The 23,499-nt window shown below is 36.6% G+C and overlaps 1 protein-coding gene across 3 annotated transcripts in view; it reads right to left on the minus strand.

The window, feature by feature from the left end:
• The window catches only part of LOC306885587 (glucocorticoid modulatory element-binding protein 1-like), a 29,833-nt gene extending 16,978 nt beyond the window's left edge, over positions 1-12,855 (minus strand). The window contains exons 1-8 of one of the 3 annotated variants that reach the window (XM_079442228.1): positions 12,615-12,855; positions 10,796-10,965; positions 10,633-10,688; positions 10,238-10,359; positions 10,056-10,159; positions 7,550-7,689; positions 3,778-3,912; positions 3,559-3,696 (exon numbers count right to left, since the gene is read on the minus strand). In XM_079442228.1, the coding sequence (XP_079298354.1) occupies positions 3,559-3,696; positions 3,778-3,912; positions 7,550-7,689; positions 10,056-10,159; positions 10,238-10,359; positions 10,633-10,688; positions 10,796-10,926 (826 nt within the window). In that variant the 5' untranslated portion in view covers positions 10,927-10,965; positions 12,615-12,855. Of the gene's footprint in view, positions 1-3,558; positions 3,697-3,777; positions 3,913-7,549; positions 7,690-10,055; positions 10,160-10,237; positions 10,360-10,632; positions 10,689-10,795; positions 10,969-12,492 lie in introns of all 3 variants that reach the window. The other 2 variants (XM_079442230.1, XM_079442229.1) reach the window with 2 other exon arrangements.
• Positions 12,856-23,499: the final 10,644 nt, after the last annotated feature.

Below are 23,499 nucleotides of genomic sequence, written 5' to 3' on the forward strand. Positions count from 1 at the left end.
TCCTGATGCAATATGAAGCACTTCCCAATGAATCTGGTGGCATTTTCTTGAATATTGGTAGGCAAGATGGTTTTGTACCCTTCCAAATTCATTCTGCTGCTGTCATCATACATTAAGTCATCAGTAAAGTTGAGAGGGCCTGTTCCAGAGGCAGCCATGCATGCCCATGCCATGACACCACCTCCACCTGCTTTACAGATGAGGCTGTATGCTTGAGATCATTTGCAGTTCCCTTTTTTTCTCCACATTTTTGCTTTCCCATCACTTAGATAAAGGTTCATCTTTGTCTCATCGGTCCATAAACACAGTTCCAAAACTCTTCTGGCTCACCTTTGTGCTTTCTTGCAAACTCTAATCTTGCCTTTCTATGTTTGGTGCTGGTCAGAGGTTTGCATCTTGCTGTGTAGCATCTGTAATTCTGTGTCAAAGTCTCCTGAGGACAGTAGATTGTCAGAGCATCACCCCAGCTTTCTGGAAGTTGTTGGAGATTTTACAGACACGTCTTTTAGGATTCATTTTCACAGCTTTTATGATTTGTCTGTCATCAACTACTGTTGTTTTCTCAGCCGATCAGGTAGTTGTTGGTTGCTGGTGTCGCTGGTGGTTTCCAAACTCTTGATTTCTCCATGCCCTTTGTTTTCGCTAGAGCTCTAACTGACTTCCTCTTTTCTTTTGGCATCCAAATTGCTTGCTTTTCTCTCAAAGTCAGTTCCCTCGTCTTCATCCTGGTTTGTGTGCATCATCATCGAATGCAAGATTCAGAAAGCAGAAGTAATGGATATAACTGATACGACACATTCCCTGCTTTTAATATCTGAAGAATTAATGCAACAGGACACAGCTGATCACTTAGAAACACCTGTGAGGCAACTGCTCCAATACTTATGTTCATATCAGATCATCATCAGGGATGAACTCTAAAAGTGCTGAACTTCTTAGCTGGTAAAACATCTACAGTCAGGTCCATAAATATTGGGACATCGACACAATTCTAACATTTTTGGCTCTATACACCACCACAGTGGATTTCAAATGAAACGAACAAGATGTGCTTTAACTGCAGACTGTCAGCTTTAATTTGAGGGTATTTACATCCAAATCAGGTGAACGGTGTAGGAATTACAACAGTTTGCATATGTGCCTCCCACTTGTTAAGGGACCAAAAGTAATGGGACAATTGGCTTCTCAGCTGTTCCATGGCCAGGTGTGTATTATTCCCTCATTATCCCAATTACAATGAGCAGATAAAAGGTCCAGAGTTCATTTCAAGTGTGATATTTGCATTTGGAATCTGTTGCTGTCAACTGTCAAGATGAGATCCAAAGAGCTGTCACTATCAGTGAAGCAAGCCATCATTAGGCTGAAAAAACAAAACAAACCCATCAGAGAGATAGCAAAAACATTAGGCGTGGCCAAAACAACTGTTTGGAACATTCTTAAAAAGAAGGAACGCACCGGTGAGCTCAGCAACACCAAAAGACCCGGAAGACCACAGAAAACAACTGTGGTAGATGACCGAAGAATTCTTTCCCTGGTGAAGAAAACACCCTTCACAACAGTTGGCCAGATCAAGAACACTCTCCAGGAGGTAGGTGTATGTGTGTCAAAGTCAACAATCAAGAGAAGACTTCACCAGAATGAATACAGAGGGTTCACCACAAGATGTAAACCATTGGTGAGCCTCAAAAACAGGAAGGCCAGATTAGAGTTTGCCAAACGACATCTAAAAAAGCCTTCACAGTTCTGGAACAACATCCTATGGACAGATGAGACCAAGATCAACTTGTACCAGAGTGATGGGAAGAGAAGAGTATGGAGAAGGAAAGGAACTGCTCATGATCCTAAGCATACCAACTCATCAGTGAAGCATGGTGGTGGTAGTGTCATGGCGTGGGCATGTATGGCTGCCAGTGGAACTGGTTCTCTTGTATTTATTGATGATGTGACTGCTGACAAAAGCAGCAGGATGAATTCTGAAGTGTTTCGGGCAATATTATCTGCTCATATTCAGCCAAATGCTTCAAAACTCACTGGACGGCGCTTCACAGTGCAGATGGACAATGACCCAAAGCATACTGCAAAAGCAACCAAAGAGTTTTTGAAGGGAAAGAAGTGGACTGTTATGCAATGGCCAAGTCAATCACCTGACCTGAATCCGATTGAGCATGCATTTCACTTGCGGAAGACAAAACTGAAGGGAAAATGCCCCAAGAACAAGCAGGAACTGAAGACGGTTGCAGTAGAGGCCTGGCAGAGCATCACCAGGGATGAAACCCAGCGTCTGGTGATGTCTATGCCTTCCAGACTTCAGGCTGTAATTGACTGCAAAGGATTTGCAACCAAGTATTAAAAAGTGAAAGTTTGATTTATGATTATTATTCTGTCCCATTACTTTTGGTCCCTTAACAAGTGGGAGGCACATATGCAAACTGTTGTAATTCCTACACCGTTCACTTGATTTGGATGTAAATACCCTCAAATTAAAGCTGACAGTCTGCAGTTAAAGCACATCTTGTTCGTTTCATTTGAAATCCATTGTGGTGGTGTATAGAGCCAAAAATGTTAGAATTGTGTCGATGTCCCAATATTTATGGACCTGACTGAATGTGTTGAATCACCCAATAATAAAATGTGACATTCTGTAGTTTTGTCTCATATTCATCTTTAATATATATATATTAAATTATGTAACTTTTATAGTAGGGCTGTTAATAATTTAAAAATATTATTCCTGTCAAACGATTAATCTCATCCAAAATAAAAGTTTTTGTTTACATAATATATGTGTGTGTACTGTGTATATAAAGAAATATAAATACACACACATGCATGTATATATTTAAGAAAAATATGTTAAGTTTATACATTTAAAATATGTTTATATAATATAAATTATATGAATATAAATATATACATGGAAATATTTTCAAAATATATACTGTATGTGTGTGTATTTAAATATACATAATAAATATACACAGTATACACATATTATGTAAAAAAAAAACTTATTTTGGATGCGATTAATCGCGATTAATTGTTTGGCAGTACTAATATATATATATATATATATATATATATATATATATATATATATAGTGTACATTATTTACAAAAAGTCTTGATGGTCCTATTTATATTAAATTAACTGCTGAATAAAGTGTTTTTTTTTTCATTTATTGAACCGACAGCCTGCCTGCTAATTGATTTTGGATTTATTTATTATTTTTGGAGTCTTCTGTGAAAAATCACTGACAGTTTTGCAGCAGGAAGGATTCAGTTTATGGTTCTCTGATCATTTTTGTGATCTCCGCAAAGAGTGACTGACAGTTGTACAATTCTGACCGTAATTCAATGCCATAGCTATAATGTGATTGGTTAGCAAGGTTTTCTGTAACAAACTTGTTCTTTTAATGAAGTCTCTTAAGGTTTTAAAAAAACACTATGAATCTCTATTTGGCATCTTGTGAATCTGTAACTGGCATCTGGTTCAGATGTTTTTGATGAGGGTTGGAGCTGAACTTCACGGGACAAGCCTGTCACAGATGAAGCACTGACCTGCATCCTGTAGAGAGCTCTGATCCGTGCGCAGCTGAACTCCTCTCAGCAGACTCAGCAGCTCTGAGCGGATATTAGACACCACCTCCCCCATCAGCCCCACCTCAGCGATGCCCCTCCAGAAACTCAGAGTCTCGTCTGGGGTCACACACACAGTACAGCATGTGGATGCCATCTTCATTAGCGCATGAGATTCCTGAGTGAGGTATGAATACTTACCTGAGATATCAGGTGAGTCTCTTTTCTCTGGGGTTTCTATTGTGGCTGTGCTCCACTCCACCGGTGTACCGAACACGTCTTCTTTCTTCTCCTCTGCTGTGGCCGTCTGACCTCCGTTACCCACAGAAACATGCCCTGCAGGACACACACATACAGACACTATGTATTAGGGTCATTATATCATTTAGGGTACATTTTATGTCCATTGATGATTACATAACAACTTTCTTAACATATTTTATGCAGAGAATACATACTATAATTGCACACATGTGCACCCTGTTTTTCAGTCTGTCCCTTAAATCACAGTTTTGTTTTGTTTTTGCAAGTCTGCTTTTTGAATTAATGAGTCTTGTGAAAAAAATGCTGAAGTCAAGATTATATATATATATATTATTTTTACATTTATTTCTACAATCTTGTCAACTATGTTGCAAACCAAACATCCCCTGAAAACTAAAAATGGTTTATAATAAAACTATATGACCAGCATCATGTGATCATGTCATTTTCTTCTGCAGGTGATATATATTGTTTTTTTTTTTATGTATTTCATCTCCAATATTGTTAAGGAGTATATTAATTGCCTGTCAACAATGTTGGGGGCATTGTTATGGTTTGCAATGTCTGTATCATTTTAATTCAAATAAATATAAAAAATCTGAGGTTAACCTGGTCAAGAAATTAACATTCGGTTGGCCTGCTACTGGAGTCAAAATGGCCAAATTGAAAATACAGTTTGTCTGTAACGCAGTTAACAAACTCACCAACATGGAAAGCATCTTTTTATTTGTAATATCAAAAGTTGTTTAACGATTAAGTTTGGGATTAAGCGTGGTGACTAGCAGATAAATTACACTGATAAAATATATCAAGCGAAACCAATAGCTGTTTTATTGAGAAAGCATTTTTCCAAATGTACCCTAAATTATTGGTACATCTAAATGAAAACAATTAAAATTATTTTTTACTGAAAGTTGTGTGGAAAACATATATAGATTATTTTTACCAAAATTTGTATTTATTCACTTAAAGATTTCGAATTTAACTGGCAATAACCATCATTTGGTCAAAGTTGTGTCACTAGCCGGGTTTCCATCCAAAGTTGCGCAAAATTTAAATATCGCATAAAAAAATTTGCGAACAAATTTTTTCCATCCAACGAGTCAAAGAGAACAAAATTGTCCCTTCCTGATAAACTGGCACTATAAATCACTAAGATAAATAGGACATGCCACTGAATATAGTAATATTCATCTATAATAATTTACTTGCGCCTTAGAGCGAGCAGACGAAACACAATAAATGCGGTCATTGCTTTCAGAGTTGGATGCTGCTGTTTGGGAACGCAGTCGTGTAACCGTTCTGGGAGGCAATTATACATAAATACTTTGACTTTGTCCAGGCGTTTCAGAATGAACATAACATTTCAGATGCTGTGGAACGAGATCTGTCCGCTGGTTAATCAGGTTTTGCCGTCCCATAGCGCAAAGTCACATGATTTTTTGATGCACATGGAGGAATATTCGGCAAATGTGTTTCCATCTCCCATTATTCGCAATAACCCTCAAGCAAGTGTAAAAACTTTGTGAATTATGGGATTTTTATTCGAAATTTGGTGTTTCAAATTTCTCCTTTCTGGTGCAATACTTCAAAATGCGCATAAAAACAGGGTGATGGAAACACAGCTACGGATTACCCTAGTGAAAAATGTATACACTTAAATGTATTTGAAATGCATTTATTTCATGCTAAGTATTATAATTTTTTTCATATTTATATACTTAATAAAATGTCCTGCAATTGTACTTTTAGTACACTAAACTGGTATACTCTGCTAAATTGGAACAACTAATGTAGTACTGAATACACTTTAATTGTGCAGAAGTAGTGCTGAAATCCAATTAAAGATATACTTAGTATATTTGATTGTGCTAAAGTGGAAATATTGCAAGTAAACTTCAAGTACACTTTAACTATCTCGCATTTAAAGACCGATATTATTCAAGAATCACACAATCCTCATCAAAAGTGACATTAAAACACATTTTAGACTTAATATTAAGAAAAGTGCATTGTGCACAAGTAGTATGCCAAGTAAAGTTTAGTTAAAATGTTTATATCAGTACGTCTTGAGTTGTCTGTCAGTAATATGTTAATAGATTTGAACTATACTTGGTATAAAATAAATGTATTTTAAATATATTACTTTTTCACTAGTGTAAATAAGCTCTTTTGTACGGTGGCCGAGAGAGCTCAATGCGCTGCAACTTCAGAAAACACATGCAAATACAAAAAGCATCAGCAAATCAAGAAAACATCTTCATCAGTTTGACAGCAGGTGGTGCAAATGCTCACAACACAAACAAATAAAGAAACACACTCACAGTTGCCAAGTCCGCGTATTATACGCTTGGGCTTCTTTTTTTGTAAAGTTACGGGAAAAAATCCCTGGTTGCGGGTTGCGTATTTTTGGGCTTATTTTAAAAAATATGGTTGCTTGTTAGAGAAATCTGACAAGCAGCTTCGTTTCTTTATGTTCGCCGTATTCTCCAATGCATTGATTGACACTCTGTCTGCTCGCAGTTAATAGCCAACCAGTGCAATAATATAAGTGCCGTAGCGTAATTTGCCATATGTTCCGCCCCCTAATTGGAGAAAAATCACATTCAAAAAGAAGGCGCGTGACGCTGCAATCCAAGCTATGATAGAAGTAGACGTAGAGGAGTGGGATGACTTTCTTTTAGCCTAATGTTTACAATGTTTTTGTAATGTATTAATTATAACGGGCTGTAATAAAAAACAAGTAGTCATATCCTAATACTGAGTAAATACATTTGGTTCGAATAGCCTGGTATGGCAAGATTTCTTTTTTTAACATTTAAACTTAGACCACATTATTAGATTACCTTTTGACTTCATGAATACACATAAATGACAGCTTTTAAATCTTTTTAATAATATTATATAATATAATCTTTTTTAATATAATATATATTATAATTTAATATAATATTTTATATATTTTTCTATCATATTTATGTGGCATTTATTTTATTTATGTAATTTATTTGATAGTTATGTATACATTATTTTATTTCAAATGGAAGAAAACCCTGTTTTTGACCTCAATATAAAGCACTTTCCCTCTGTACACGGCTGCGGGGACGAGCAGTTTTGTGCTGCTTGGAATTCTTTATAATTAATTAAAAACAAATATTGCCACATTGATGGCTCAAGAAGGTGTAATTGTTCAAATAACACATTGTTTCATTTTAAAATATATATAAAAACTTGTAACCAAGTGTTTTTCACGTGTAATATGTCTGTAAAGGCTAGGGACATTTCCATAGAATGACCCCTATATATTTTAGGCTATAAATATGTGGCTATGTTACAGCTCCCGTTTGAAGCTCTCGTGCTTTTCTCCTTTTCCATCTCTCCAATCCTATTCCGCTCACAGGTGATTGGATACGAGCTTTGTTCCCACTTTTGTTGAAGTTTGCTAATTTTTGTAAAATAGCTTCTGTTTTTGCTTTTCCCCACTTTTCAAAACGCTGAGAGTGAGGTTTTTTTGGGAAAGTAGAAATGCACAGTCTCCTGTGAGGGCTAAGTTTAGGTGTAGGGTTGGTGTAGGGCAATAGCACACACAGTTTGTTCAGTATAAAAACCATTACACCTATGGGATGAGCCCACTTTCACAAAAACAAATGTGTGGGTGTGTGTGTGTGTGGAGGGGGGGGTGTATGAGTGTGTGTGTGAGCACACCCACCCTGAGCTGTGGTGAGCCCACTGCCGTCCGGTGGGAAGCGTGTGTTGTTGATCAACAGGTCAAACTTGGTGCTGCGGCAGGTGTTTGTGCAGAGAGTGCTGTGCTGATAGAAGTCCAGCTGACCCGAGTCCATCATCTTCCTTCATGACACACACACACACAGAGCTGTCAGAGGTTATGACTACCACCACTCACTGAAGAATATATGTTTTCATTGAAAATCCGAAAGGGGTCAAAGTGGCGACTTTTCCTTGATCTTGTGTAACAAATGAGCTTGATATACAGTGGTGGCCAAAATTATTAGTACACTAGTATTTTCTGCAGCTAAAAAACAGTTTTAAGTCCGTTATTTCTATCTTTTGCTGTCGTGTGTCAGTAGGAAATATCACTTTACATTTCCAAACATTAATTTTGCCATTAATTGTAATAATCCAGTAAGACTTTTGTCTGAAACAGCCAGTGCTCCACAGAGATCTGATCTGATCTGTCAGTCTGTCTGGAGTGACATGAAGAAACAGAACAAACTGAGACAGACTCAATCCAGAAGAACTGTGTCTCCAAGACGCTTCAAGAAACCTCCTGCAAAGACTATGCTCAAGTGCAAAAGCTGCTTTAAACACAGGATGCTCACAACAAATGTTGATTTAATTTAGCTAATAAAAGTTAATTTATAAAGAAAATCTATTAAGTGACATTATTTTTGATAGCATCCTCATTTTTACACAAGTGCCTAAAACTTTTCACAGTAATGTAGCTTTGCAGGAATTAATTACGTTACTTAGTTACTTTGTATGGAAAGTAATGTGTTACGTTACTTTTGCATTACTTTTTAAATCTGGACTGGGCTTACTTGTTTGTTTTTAAATATACAAAGTTAAATGTAAAAGCTTTCACACCAAAAGTGAAATAAATACACCTCAGGCTAAAGGAAATATCTGTACAGTAGAGGGCGCCGCTCAAACAAATTGCATGAAGAATATGACGCAGGAGAAGAAAGTTCAACACTATTCAGAAATAACAAAAATTAAACACAAATATGTCATTTTTGCTAAGTAAGGTTGATTTGAATCATCAAAGGTCAGTAGCAAAGACATTGGTTAATAAAATGGGCCATAACTTATATGTGTCTTATTTACCATTTAATTATTGCTGGTTTTTATAATATTCTAAGTTTGCATTTGCCTGTTTTGATTCATTTTGAGGAATACTGAATGTGTTTTTGTGCAGGTGAGATGAGTAAATACATGTTCATATTTAATCTAGAATTACAGTAACATCATGTTCACACATCTCTGCACTTACTCCTGATTTCTCTCAACATGGCAACACCAGAGCTGTCAGTCAATACACGGGGAACAAAATATTATTTGAAAAAGTAACTCAGATATTTCCTTCTAAATTAAAAAGTAATGTGTTACTTCACTAGTTACTTTAAAAAAAATCTGATTATGTAACTTGTAACATATTACAAGTGTTAAGTAACTTATTGCGTTACTGCTCATTAATATCAGTTCCAAAACAGAGAACCAATCAGAAGTGTTGCAAGCTTTTATTTACAGTAGCAAATTGGCAACATGGCAGAGGACGCATTCTGCTCTGCGTTTTTTATAAAAGCATTCCTCAGCACTGCATCTCGTGTTTTTAGACGTTAATTTAGAAGGAAATATCGGAGTAACTTTTTTCAAAACTATTATTTTTTTCAATATTTGAATTATTTTATTTCACAAATTATTGCGGAAAAGTATTTCTTCTCCCGTGTCATATTCTTCATGCAATTTGAGCGGCGCCCTCTACTGTACAGATAAGATTTTACACTTCCTGTAGCCTGAGGTGTATTTATTTCACTTTTAAAAGAACTTTTTATATTAAAAACAAACAAGTAAGCTCAGCCCAGATTTAAAAACGAATGCAAAAGTAACGTAACACATTACTTTCCATAAAAAGTAACTAAGTAACATGATTAGTTGCTTTTTTAGGGAGTAACGCAATATTATAATAAACGTTCTCTGTGAACAGCTTGTAAAAAAAAAAAGTGCAACAAAATTACTAATTCCATAAAAATGGTCATGAAAAACTCGATTTTGAGTGCCTTTGAAGCGCATTTAAAAAATATGTGACCCTGGAGCACAAAAGCAGTCTTAAGTCGCTGGGGTATATTTGTAGCAATAGCCAAAAATACATTGTATGGGTCAAAATTTATAGATTTTTATTTTATGCCAAAAATCAGTAAAGATCATGTTCCATGCAAATATTTTATATATTTCCTACCTTAAATATATCAAAACTTAATTTCTGATTAGTAATATGCATTGCTAAGAACTTCATTTGAACAACTTTAAAGGCGATTTTCTCAATATTTAGATTTTTTTAGTATTTTCAAATAGTTGTATCTCGGCTAAATATTGTCCGATCCTAACAAACCATACATCAATGGAAAGCTTCAAAACTTGACCCTTATGACTGGATTTGTGGTCCAGGGTCACATGTGCGTAAAGCCTGAGCAGACCTGAGCATAATCCCACCCATCCGGATCGCTCGCTTCCAGTCCTTCAAGGTGGCTTTACCCGACAAGTGCACAAACTGCTTTGGACTAATCAACTGCTCCTCATACTGCGGGGAAACAGAGAAAGCCAGATTAAACACATTACCAGCGGTTATCTGCAGCATTAAGCTCTACACGACACCAACCTTCACACATCTGACATTGATTCCTGGGCAGACAAACTTCTTGAATAGGAGGATGGCTTTACTCTCGCCGCATGTAATGGGATAACCAAGCTCCAAATCCTCTCCTTCAGCAGACGCCTCATCTGAACATACACACACATCAACAAGAGTGTATTGTGGCAAAATTGCACAAGGTGTATTTAGTGACAGCGTAATCTTCTGCTTGGAGAGAGCTGATAAATTTGAGCAGACGCGCTTGCAGGAAACTACAGAATGATTACTGCTAATAATCATGATGTGAATTACAGATGGTTTAAACTACATGCTGCATTTAATAAAATGCACGTGAGCTGTGCAAAACCTGCTGTCATGACGAGAAGAAAAAATCCCACTGTTAAATTTTAGGACATGGTTACCTTGTGTCTCCACAGCTACAACTGCAGCATCTGTCTCGCTGCTTTCATCTCCAAGCCTATCAAACATAAATCATCATCTATAGCTGCATCGGTTTACTCCAGAATAGTTTTTGTTTAATATGACAGGTTTGATGCATTGTTATTATGTTTGTGTTGTGGTCACCCAGCTGTGATGGGCTGCAGCTGCAGGATCATCTGAGTCTTGCTTTGGTTGTCTGGATCTGCATCCTCTTCCTCAGCGCTCTTCACCACCATCACGTCCTCCATGGACACAGTGACTTCTGTCTCTGCCATAGCCCACGCTCTCCTTCAACCCCGAGGAGTATGACAGTCCTGCTTTAGATTTGGGATTTTAGTCAAACTTTGCAATAAATGTTTAGAAATTAATTACTTTCTATTTGTATTGCAAAATGTCATTTATTCCTGTGATCAAAGCTGAATTTCCAGCATCATTACTTCAGTGAAATCATTCTGATTGGCTGCTCATCATCATCATTATTATCATCAGTGTTCAAAATCAGCTGATAATGTCTTTACTGTCCCTTTGGTCAATTTAGTGTGTCCTTGAATAAAAGAATGATTTCTAAAAGATCACGTGACACTGAATTTTAAATAAAATATATTACAATAGAAAACTATCTTTTGAATAATGTAATAATATTTCACAATATCCCTTTTTACTGTATTTTTAACTGGATTTTTTTTTTTTTTTTCTTATTTAAAAGTTTTGGCCAGTAGTCTACATAATAATAATATGCATTTAAATGTTTTGTTTTTATTCCATTATACCGATTAGTAGATTATAAGTAGAAGACCTTTAAAATTTAACATTGAACATGTTTCATTTCCGTAATAGTCTTAATGGGCACAATTAATTTGTTCATGTAATTCCAAAAACCTTTCTGAAATTAATCATATATACATTTTGTAACATGCTCCACCTCTTAAGCAACTTAAATACATAAAACTTTACAATTAAACAAGGGTAACATGAGTCGACATGGAAAGTGTCCATTTAAAACACCACTGTAGACTTCAACGCTTTATATTTTCAATTTTTAATTTGTTTTTTTTTTTTTAGAGAAATAAATTGAGGCACCAAGAATAATGATGATTGACAGCCTCGGGTTTTAAAAATTGTCCCTTCCACAGATACAGCAGTCATGGCCCTTTTACTAACTACATAAACTACTAGTTTTATATCCACAACTAAAATAAAAATCCCTGCTGTCGTACTGCAAGGCACTTGTAGATATTATATGTAAATAAATACATGTTTTGCTCATCTGTCTAGATCCGTGCACCATGCACATGATACCATGCTATACTTTGAATAAGGTTGGAGTAAATAAATACAGTGTATATGATCACTGTAAGTTACCCCATTACATTTGACCATGGTAAGTTACCAATATCAGCTATCATTCATTAGCCAAACTAACACCGCTGCAGTGCCCGGATGGGTTTATTATGATTTAACTGCAGTAATATCTGAGGTGTTGCGGCGGAAACTATGATGGTTGCCATGGTGAATGTTTCTAAGCGACTGCAGTTTTTAGAAGTGTTGTGCTCTTCGGTGGCTAACTCGGTTAGCATGTTAGCCCTTCACAGCGCGCCATTTCATTCTCACTGCTCTGCTGGACTTGATGCTAACGCGCTAGGCTAACCCACAGCTTCATTTCGCTGTTTGCTCGTTTGGGAGTGAAGGTGTGTTTACAAACAAACAGCACATTCACAAACACCTCGAGCGCAGCTAATTCACGCAGCGTTCGCGAGCCGTGCTGTATCTAAATGACGCGCTGGCGTCGCGCCGCGGTGCTCTGTTCTCATGACGTCTCCCGTGCGGCGGGACGCACATACACAAACGACGCGACGCTCCTCCGCCATTCGACGAGGCTTCCGCGGACGCTTCTGGTCGACGGTCCGCCGAAGTGCTCCGCCGCGCTCGAGGCGTTTATCCGCAGAGTTTGGACCGGTCTTACCGTTTAGATCGCGCTCGGTGCCATCCTTGCATTGCGAGAGGCTTTGCGTGAACATGCGCAGTTTGCTTGAGCTCCACTTCCTGCTCGAGCTCGTCCCTGTTCAGACAAAGCCATGAGAGACTGCGCTACACACAGCACTGTTCCTGCCGAAATAAGCCAGCTTTATGGGAAGGTCTGTGGAAATAAGTGAAGTCGCTGTGTGTTGTAGTAAGTCTGTTCATGCTGTGTGTTTGTGTGAAGTAGCCTACAACACAACATCAGCTTGATCTTTCAAGTGGTCTGCTTCAGATATATCAGGAGTTTATTTGCAAAAACAGACAGATTTTTTTTGTTGTTGTGTTATTTTTTTTAGTTGTTAGGCCTATTATTTAATTAAACTGCTGTTGCAACTGGAATTCAGGACATTTTTGAACATTCATGCGTTCAGTGCTGCGATCAACACTATAGACCATGATCATAGATCGATTACAAATCTATACTGGTATTCAAGGGCAGGCTTTAAGATGGTTTAGATCCTACCTGTCCGATCGCTACCACTTTGTTCATTTAAATGAGGAGTCATCGCAATTATCACCAGTAAAGTATGGAGTACCACAAGGTTCTGTCCTAGGTCCTCTGCTATTTTCAATATACATGTTGCCTCTTGGTAACATTATTAGAAAATACGGGATTAGTTTTCATTGTTATGCTGATGATACTCAACTATATATCTCAACAAGACCAGATGAAACTTCTAAACTATCTAAGCTAATAGATTGTGTAAAAATTGTTAAAGATTGGATGACCAATAATTTCCTCCTACTAAATTCAGATAAGACAGAGATATTACTTATTGGACCAAAAAACCGTACACAGAATCTCTTGGATTGCAATTTGCAACTAGACGGATGTACTGTTACGTCCTCTAAAGTCAAAAATCTGGGTGTTATATTAGACAGCAACTTGTCCTTTGAAAATCATATTTCCCATGTTACAAAAACAGCATTCTTCCATCTCAGAAACATTGCCAAGCTTCGAAACATGCTACCTGTTTCTGATGCAGAAGAGCTAGTTCATGCATTCATGACCTCTAGACTGGACTATTGTAATGCACTGCTAGCTGGTTGTCCTGCAGCTGCAACGATTTGTATCATAAAAAGTGCTATACAAATAAACTTGAATTTATTTGCAAATTTGTCCTAATATTCAGTGTTGGGGGGTAACTAGTTACATGTAACGGAATTACGTAATTTAATTACAAAATAAAGTTACACTTTATTTTAAGGTGTCCTTGTGTAACTATATTGCCAAAAGTATTGGCACCCCCTTCTAATGAACAGGTTTGACTACTTTAGTCATTTCCATGAGTATAAATCTTAATGTTTAAGCATATAATGATAAATACAATACTTTTGGCAATATAGAGTACTTTTAAGTACTGAGTAATATAAACATGTAACAAGGACACCGTAAAATAATGTTAGCCAAAATATTTGTAACTGTAATCTGTGACCGTTACTGAGAAAAAAAAAAGTGTAATTAAATTACAGTTACTTATGAAAATGTTAACGATTACAAAGACGTTACATCTGAATATTTTAATAACCACATACAGATTTGATTGATTTCTTTCCCAAATTGCATTGAGTGCTCTACAATAAGAGACGCCGATGTTTCAGGAGTTTAGGACACAGAATAGGATGCTTATTTGATTTCCTTTTTTAAGATTAACAGTTTTTTTGGTTTGTTTTTCCTGTCATAGCTATGCAAAGATTTGATTTCAAAAACAGCATCATAGCTATCTTTTAATGATGTTAAATCTGTATTTAACTATAAATAATGGCAAGCAGCTGCAACAAATCCATCATCATCACAATTATGGGTTTATTGAAATTATGAATTATTATTATTACTGAAGGATAATCAAATAAATGGCAATAACCATGAATGCCTGACTGTTTAAACCATGAAAAACTCATGAAAATGCATTGATATTACTGACATCCTTCAAAATATGTCTTTTTTTTATTCTTTACAAATCTTTCTTTAACAACTTATTTTGGGGCGCCAAGAATAAAGATCATTGGCAGCCCCGAGTTTTAAAAATTGTGCATCCGAAATCTCTTGATAGCGATTCCGTAACTGTGTCAGAGAATCCCTTCCACAGATACACCAGTCATGGCAGATGCCCTTTTTAACCTACACTCTTTCTGACTGAAGCTCATGTTGCAGGAGCCGCGCGTCTCAGAGACGGTAACTCATTCCTGTGGTCACTTAAACAGCGATCAGATTCACTGTGCTTCACAATCTCATACTGCAGGAGATTTAGTACGACACTATATATGTATTTGCTGTTTGATATGCTACATTATCTTAAAACAGATGTGTAGGAAGATATTCTAGAGTGAAGCATCATGGGACGGGGGCGGTGACGGTCATGATTGACAAGCCCCTCGGCCAATCATATCGCTCTAATGCTGTGCCGGCGGCGTCTGAATGGCTAATAACAAGAAACTATGTTTGAAGGAGAAAACAGTAAATTTACAAAAGATAAACAACGTGCTAGAATATCTTAGAGGTAAGAATGTTTTTACTATTACTCAATTAATCTACTGTAAGTGTCTGTGAGAGGGAATAAAGTAGACATGGAAAAAAAGTATCTATTTCAGACTAAGGGATTTAAAAAGCTCCGAACATATGGTAGATTTACTAAGTAAAACTATATAATACAGCATTAAAAAACACTGTTTATTACAATATACTAAACCATGCCTTCTTCAGCCTCCTTTTCCACATTCATCAGAGAAACGCTTTCTTTCTACAGATATTTCAAGCATTAAATGAAGAATCACCCTTAATATATTTGAAAAAAACGTTATAGATATGTTACAAACAATATGTATGTTAAAATAAATAAATAATAGACTGTAAAATAAATAAATAAAACCTTTGGCCCTCTAGCTGCTGAAGCATCTCCTCAACTTATAATATAAATAACCACATTAAAACTCTTCCAAAAATGAAAAATTTATATCCAAAAAATAATGTTTTATGCCGTTTTTATTTTGTTTAGTTTTTTTTTTTTTTTTTTGACGTTTGAAGTAATTAGTTAAAAGTTGGCAGCGCTGACATTAAAAATAGCCTAGTAATTGCTAATAATATCACTGAGGCCTAATAGTCCACTAAGCGCTAGTCGACCAGAAGAGGCTCGGTCGACCAAAATTTTATTAGTCGCTTAGTTGCAGGAAAAAATACAAAATAAAGTCCACAGGTGAAGTCACTCAGTCACGGACAGATCATTAGCGGCTGGTGCATGGTAACATCGGGCATGCCTCAGCATCATTCATCGACCTCAAATATGGCTTATCATCTGAAATATGTAAGTATTAGCAACTTTTGATGGCCGCTCAATCTAATGTCTGTGCAGAGAGTGCAGGACAGATGGAGGCACCGGTGCTCTCACTAGCTCTTCAAATACTCTGTCATTTTTGGTCATACAGATAAGAATAATACATCTTTTGAATATGTTTATTTGTGTGCACTCACAATAACAACAAACATTGCGCTTTTGTAAAATAATGAAAGCAAAAAGCATGTGCTTTCTGCCGTCTGCGAAACTCAGAAACTCCATGTATACTTGCCTTACAGAAATGAAAGCATATCTATAGAGATAATGTCTACTTTCATATGAACCAATTCAAACGGAAAACAAATGTTCTCAGATCATGTAATCTGTATGAAACATGCATACAGGTGCATCTGCGGAGATGAGTCAGTGTCGCTGTAAGCTGGGAAAAAAAAAGAGAAAGCACTAGTGTATCAATGCATTATTAAAATGTTAATGCAGCCTCCTTACTGTTTTTCCCTGACACATTCATAATCATTACTTCTGCCGGTGTGCTGTGGCAAGCTTTATGTGTGTGCTTGAGTGCTCATAGGCTATGTAGGCAATTAAAAGCTCATTATAATGATTTAAATGGTTTATTAATACATGTGCGGTTTATTAATACATGTGCGATTAGTCGATTAATGCTTAAAATGAACGACTACTAGTCGACCAGAAAAATCCTTAGTCGAGGGCAGCCATAAATATCACATATGGTGCTTTTCCACTGCATGCACTGTAAAACCCAACAAGTTAGGGTGACTCAAACCGTTTGAGTAAACAAATTCCCCTTGGTTTAAACCATGTAAGTGTTAAAACTTGCAGTTAAGTAATTAAGTGATTAATTAAGTGCTGTTTGAGCATTAGTGATGAACACCTGCTGTTAACAAACAGAATCGCTGAAGAAAAGAGAAACACCATGGCCTTAGATGAAATCAACTGAAATAAAATGCATTAAATCTGATTAAACCACCCCACAAACCACATCACCAGCTCCACTTATTAATAACCAGACTGATCTACAGAAGATCTGATTGAGCTTTAACTAAGGTTTAGATGTTGATTTGTTTCATTTGAAGCAACCATGTTTGAGATCAGTGTCTGCTTTAGTTGCGCTCTTGACATTTGTGTTAGTTTTTTTTTCTTTGGTTGTTGTAACGGTGTGTAACTCAAAAGCCCAGAGAAAATGATCAGTAGTTGGTTGCTGTATATTTGTAATGAGAATTATTAGTTAGTGAACTGATCTCATTGAGAGTGAATATAGACTCAATGTGTGTCTAATCTCTGATTAAATGGATGTTGCATTGATTTTAGTGAAAGTGATTCTAAGAGCCAGTGGTTCTATGACAGGCAGTTAATATAAATACTTTCCAAACAGTTTGTCCACAATAAAAAGTTTTACTGTATGGCAGCAGTTAGACTCACACAGACATCAAGAATCAGTTTGTGAACCTCAACAATGGTGACCATTAAAAAAAAAATCATGCAGCAATGCATGCTGGGAGCCACTGATGAGTTTTGTCCTATGCTAGTAGCCAGCATGCATAGCAACATGATTATAATTTTTTTATTTTTAAATGGTCACCATGGTTGAGGTTCATAAGCTGATTCTTAATGTCTGTGTGAGTCGAGCTGATGCCATAGATTAAAACTTTTATTGTGGACAAATTATTAGGAAAGTCCTTATAAGCAGACTGCCACAGAACCGCTGGCTCTTAGAATCGCTTTCATTACAATCAATACAACATTCATTTAAGCATTAAGTCTAATCTATGCTTAAATGGATGTTGAGACGATGTTCACTCTCAATAAGATCAGTTCACTAATAGATGATTGTCAAAATAAATATGAAACAATCAACTACTGATCATTTTTCTGGGCTTTTGAGGTGCAGCAAATATGCTCGAGTGCTTACAACAGCCAGAGAAAAAGAAGAAAGAAATAAACTCAAGGGTCAAGAGCCCAACTAAAGCAGACACTGATCTCAAACATGGTTGCTTCAAATGAAACAAATCAACATCTAAACCTTAGTTAATTCTCAATCAGATCTTCTGTAGATCAGTCTGGTTATTAATAAGTGGAGCTGGTGATGCTGTTTGTGGGGTTGTTTAGATCTTGAGATTTAATGTATTTTATTTCAGTTGATTTCAGTTAGTTGTTGTTCTTGTGTTTCTGTTTTCTGTCATCTGTTCATCACTAATGCTCAATCAGCACTTAATTAATCACTTATTTACTTAGTGAACTCAACTGAAATAAGTTCAGAGTACTTATAATTGTTAGTTTTAAGAAACTTAAATAGTTTAAGGTAATAAGTTTCCTCAAACGGTTTGAGTTAGCTTAACTTGTCGGGTTTTTAAGGCAATCGGTTTACTCAAACAGTTTGAGTTACCGTGACTTGTTGGGTTTTACAGTGTGGTACGGCATGGTACGGTTCACATTTGGGTGGGTTTCCACTGAGTACAGTACCTGGTACCTGGTACTTTTTTCAGTACCACCTCAGCTGAGGTTCCAAGTGATTCATACCGTTACCAAAACATGACGTGTAAACTCTGCTGATCACTGATTGGCTGGAGAAATTTGATTGGCACCTTTTTTAACAACCAAAAAATGGATCGTAACTAGGCTATAACTTTGTCTAGGCTATAGGCAAATAGACCAACGCAGTAACTGGTTGAGAGACTGGCATTCTTCCCAACATAAACATTACTTTGTACATCTAGTTAATCTTATGATGCTATGTAATGATGCTATGCTATGTTTATTCATGTTTTATTACATTTGCTCACTTTCCATTTTTGCTTGCAAATTATTTTTGGTTCGAAGGACAGCTGCTGTGGCTTCAAGCTAGTTCCACTGCATAGTTGTAACTTCACTTTATTTATGGATGAAAATTCAAACGACGGAAAGATGAAAGTATGCAGTTTTCCGCAAAATCTGTTGTCATCATTTCCAGTTTGTGTAATGTTGCTTCAACCGTTGTGCCTCTCCGAGCAACACAGCGGTGGATATTGATTCTTGAATGATTCAGTGTTTTTCAATAAATCAGTTGAACAAATGGATGACCCCAAAAATGCCCCCTATAGCCTTATATAGTGCACTATTTGAGGGGACAGCCATTTGTAGTGGTGTCTGAAACCATATTACTATACAGAATTGTGAAAGACTGTATAGCGGATGAAATAGTTGTAACAATAATATTGAACTGCTTATCTTTTACACACACACACAAAACATACTGCAAGAGATTGAGAACACCGATCTTAATTCTAATTTTATTTAAACATAATGAATCTTATATGACATTTACCAAATCACAATGCAAATATATTGACAGTTTACAATGCCCAGAGCTTGATTTACATCATTACTATTAGCAATCATTACAGTTGATTTAACATTTAAAATGTGCAATAAATTTCACTCTGCTCATCCACATCAGTGATGAACCCTTATAAAGGCCTGCACAGATGTGTGTGTGTGGTTAGAATGGACAGTGACTAATGAAAGCCCTGCTGTTATACTGAAGTCTTCTACTCTCTATCTATAATACACAGTAAACTCATTTCATTTACACTAGCCATTCGATTTATTTCCCTGCAACCAATTTTATTAAAATGGGGTCATAGAGCTGTTCTCTATTGACCACCAGGGGCGTGTACAATGTATTTGGCACCACCATAAATTATTTTATCATTGTTATAATGCATTCATATGTGAACTAGTACTTGAGAAGCAATATGTGCAGTTAAATATGCCATGAGTAAGTACTTATTGAATGCAGTTGCCATAGAAACTACTCAAATTGTGCAAAACCGTTCGGTGACCGCAACACAACAGCAGTGCGGTCACATATTTCAATCCTTCAGGTCTTCATTTGAATATTTATACATGTAAACGCACTCCTTTAAATATTACAGAGGCAAAAGAATCTAATTGAATCAACCCATCAGAATTTTAAATGTCACGGTCAGAAAATGTTTCCACGAGGCTTTCACACTGCATTCGACTTTTTTTACATGTGTGAATTGCATTGGTAAATTTAGCCTTAATCCAACACTTTAACTTCTCTCATTCTTATCCCTGAAAACTTTGTATACACAGCTTCCAATCTCTATAAAATTGCTAACATTTAGCACATTTAGGTCAGTGTTTTGGCCACAAAGTGTTTCCACTGTTTTCTTAGTCTGATTTTCCTTCATGTCTCAACCAAAACAGTTACTTTACAGCATGTGTTTTATTAAGAAAAAGACCAAAAATCTGTACAAATAAACCCTGTCTTGTAGGTTCTAGTGTTGGATGAAAAGTTGGACTTATTTACTCATTTCATTGTTAAAGTTTACACACAGCCAGTTTTCTGCAACCTCACTCATATGTATCTGATGCTTTTCATCTGCACAATAAAGCAGTGAAAATGAGCAGGGAAACCTGATTGTCCTAAAGCACATGGATCAAAAGCAACAGAATCTTTGATTGTTGTCTCATTTTCTATGAGAAGTCTGCATATGATCAGCTTTGTGTACCTATGTGTGACCCTGGAGCACAAAAGCAGTCATCAGTAGCACAGGTATATTTGTAGAAATAGCCAAAAATACATTGTATGGGTCAAAATTATAGATTTTTGTTTTATGCCAAAAATCATTAGGATATTAAGTAAAAATCATGTTCCATGAAGATATTTAGTGAATTTCCTACCGTAAATATATCAAAACTTAATTTTTGATTAGTAATATGCATTGCTGAGAACTTAATTTGAACAATTTTAAAGGCCATTTTCTCAGTATTTTTTGCACCCTCAGATTCCAGATTTTCAAATAGTTTATTTCGGCCAAATATTGTCCTCACAAACCATACATCAATGGAAAGCATATTTATTCAGCTTTTAGATGATGTATGAATCTCAATTTCAAAACAATGTACCCTTATGACTGATTTTGTGGTCCAGAGTCACATATATATCATAATTTGACAGTTTGGGAGAATTTGACACTTGGTCTGTAAAATCTAAATGCTTTCTCATACTCTATTTTCATACTGGCTCTGAATTAGAGTATGCGTAGTATGTTGACCTGCGGTTAAGCCACACAAACCTTTAGCTTCCATTAAAGCCACACCTGACATGTAAGTACTTTGTGCCCTGCTGCTATTTACAATGCATTTAGACGTACAGAAATGTATGTACAAACACACCCAGTAACACAGACATTACGTGATGGAACTAAGACTCAGCCTGCAAAACCTCTGTACAGCAAGCATGACTGAAGTCTTACTGACGTGCTGGTGAGATGAGGAGTGCCCTTATAGCTGTTATATCCTCTGCCTTGATCTGAAGCAGCACGTGGTCTGGGTTATTTACAGTCAGTGCATGAGACAGGGTCCTGGTGTTAGCGAGTTCAGCCTCCAAGAAACTAGATTTTTAGTGCTGCTTGTGGGCAGTTGCCAGAGCAATGCTACTATATGTGGTCGTTTTGGCATTGCTATGCCCTCTTGCAAGTCTCTGGTATGTAGATATGGCTTGGGTCCCTCGTACACACCAAGAATGATAACTATAACTAAAATGATCGCTTTATTAGCGTCTGCACCAATGCCTGATGAGATTTTGTCTATTATAAGCACGCACTGCAGATCTTCGTCTGCCACTATGTTCATGCTCTTTAAAGTCAAGTGGATTCTGATTGGATTCGAATGATTAGTAAAACTTTATAGTTGTTGTTATAGATATTGTTCTTGGTGTGAACTTCCAGCACGTCTATGGGAATTGTTTTCACTTGTTATATTGCTGCTTAGTGGAAACTACAGCAGGTGGTGCTGTGATCAGCTCGTTTAGTTCAGCTGGGTGAAGTACATAAGTCTTGTTAATATGGAGTACTGTGTGTATTGAGCATGTTTTGTTTTTCTCTACAGCTCTGTTCCAGTCTCTAGTCAGCTCAAAGTATACACTAGAGCATGCATATCTCCAGCATGGTACAAGCATAGCCAGATTGCTCAGGTGGCAATGCTCCAATGGTCTCCGAAGTTGAAAACTGTTACTTTGGGCGTAAGGCGACATCCGAACCAATGAAACTTCATAAGTGACTCATTTGAAATGGTACACATAGGTGGAAATTTGTTTTAGACTTGTTTGCATGCTGTGATACTCTAATAAGCACAAAAAATACATAGCACCATAAATACTGGGTAAAATAGTCAATTTATTTGAATTGATATTTTCCCATATTGAATGAGATGTGGTTATATACATGTGCCGAAATATGGCATTTCAATGGCGGCATAATGTTGCTGACTATCTTTTTGGAACAGGCTTTGTGTCGGGACTGTATCATGCTGTCGAGGTCTGCAGATATTACTCACGCATCACGGGCAAGGTGACCTTTTACAATAGGTTGCATTCATGATTATTTCCTGAATTATTACAGTATTTTGGCTCTGTGCTCATAATAATGTCTGCTCAATTTGGGCTGTAAAAAACAAAGTGGTATCAAAGGGATAGTTCACCCAAAAATGAAAATTCTGTCATTAATTACTCACCCTCATGTCGTTCCAAACCCGTAAGACAAATTAAGATATTGCTGATGAAATCTGAGAGCTTTCTGAACCTCCATAGACAGCAATGGAACTGCTACGTTCAAGGTAGTAAGTACATCATTAAAATAGTCCATGTGACATGAGTGGTTCAAACGTAATGTTACACAGCTACTAGAATATTTATTGTGCGCAAAAAACACATTATTCAACAATTTCTTCTGTTCCGTGCCAGTCTTTGACACACATTCATGGCAGTACCACGACGACATGAGGGTAAGTAATCAATGACATAATTTTCATTTTTGGATGAACTAACCCTTTAAGGAGTAATGTATTGTTGAATGTGTGAAATTATGTTTGCAGACCCAGCGATCAGTTTGATGGGAGGTTTAGGGTATGTTTACACGACAACGGTCTATTTCCTTTGCTTTTCAGAAGAGTTTTGTGTACAGGCGCCAACGAAATGATCGCCGTTCACATGGATCCGTGAAAAGTACTAAAATTGCTGTATTGCATGCCAATAGTAGTTGGCAATGCGACTTTGTAAAGAAACGTGTGCATGCCTATAGATTGAACACATAATACATATGCTCATGATGTTACCATTTTCACAGATTAGCATTTTTATAGCTTATACAATGGTATTGTTTCTCAAAAAACGTACACTTTGAAACGCTTTTTCAAATGTGTTTTCAAGCCCAAATGCAATGGCCAAAAAAGGCATACAATTTTTAAATTTTTAGGTAATAACAGTGTCGTGTAAAAAACACCTTAGGGGGCACCTTAAAGCACAGCGCAGAATGCAAAGGACTTGAGACGAGCTTTTGAGATGTGGTGCAATAACGGAAATAACAGAAAAAAGTTAAACAGTTGAGTTTTACCATTTTCGAATCCATTCAGCCGATCAAGCCGGAACGAGAGTATAGCTCCTAACCATATCGGCCTAGAAAATCACAACACTTCATTTTCCATCGGTCTTAGTGTAACTACAGAAGAGTC

Source organism: Barbus barbus (assembly GCF_936440315.1).
Source record: "Barbus barbus genome assembly, chromosome: 19".
NCBI lineage: Eukaryota > Metazoa > Chordata > Actinopteri > Cypriniformes > Cyprinidae > Barbus > Barbus barbus.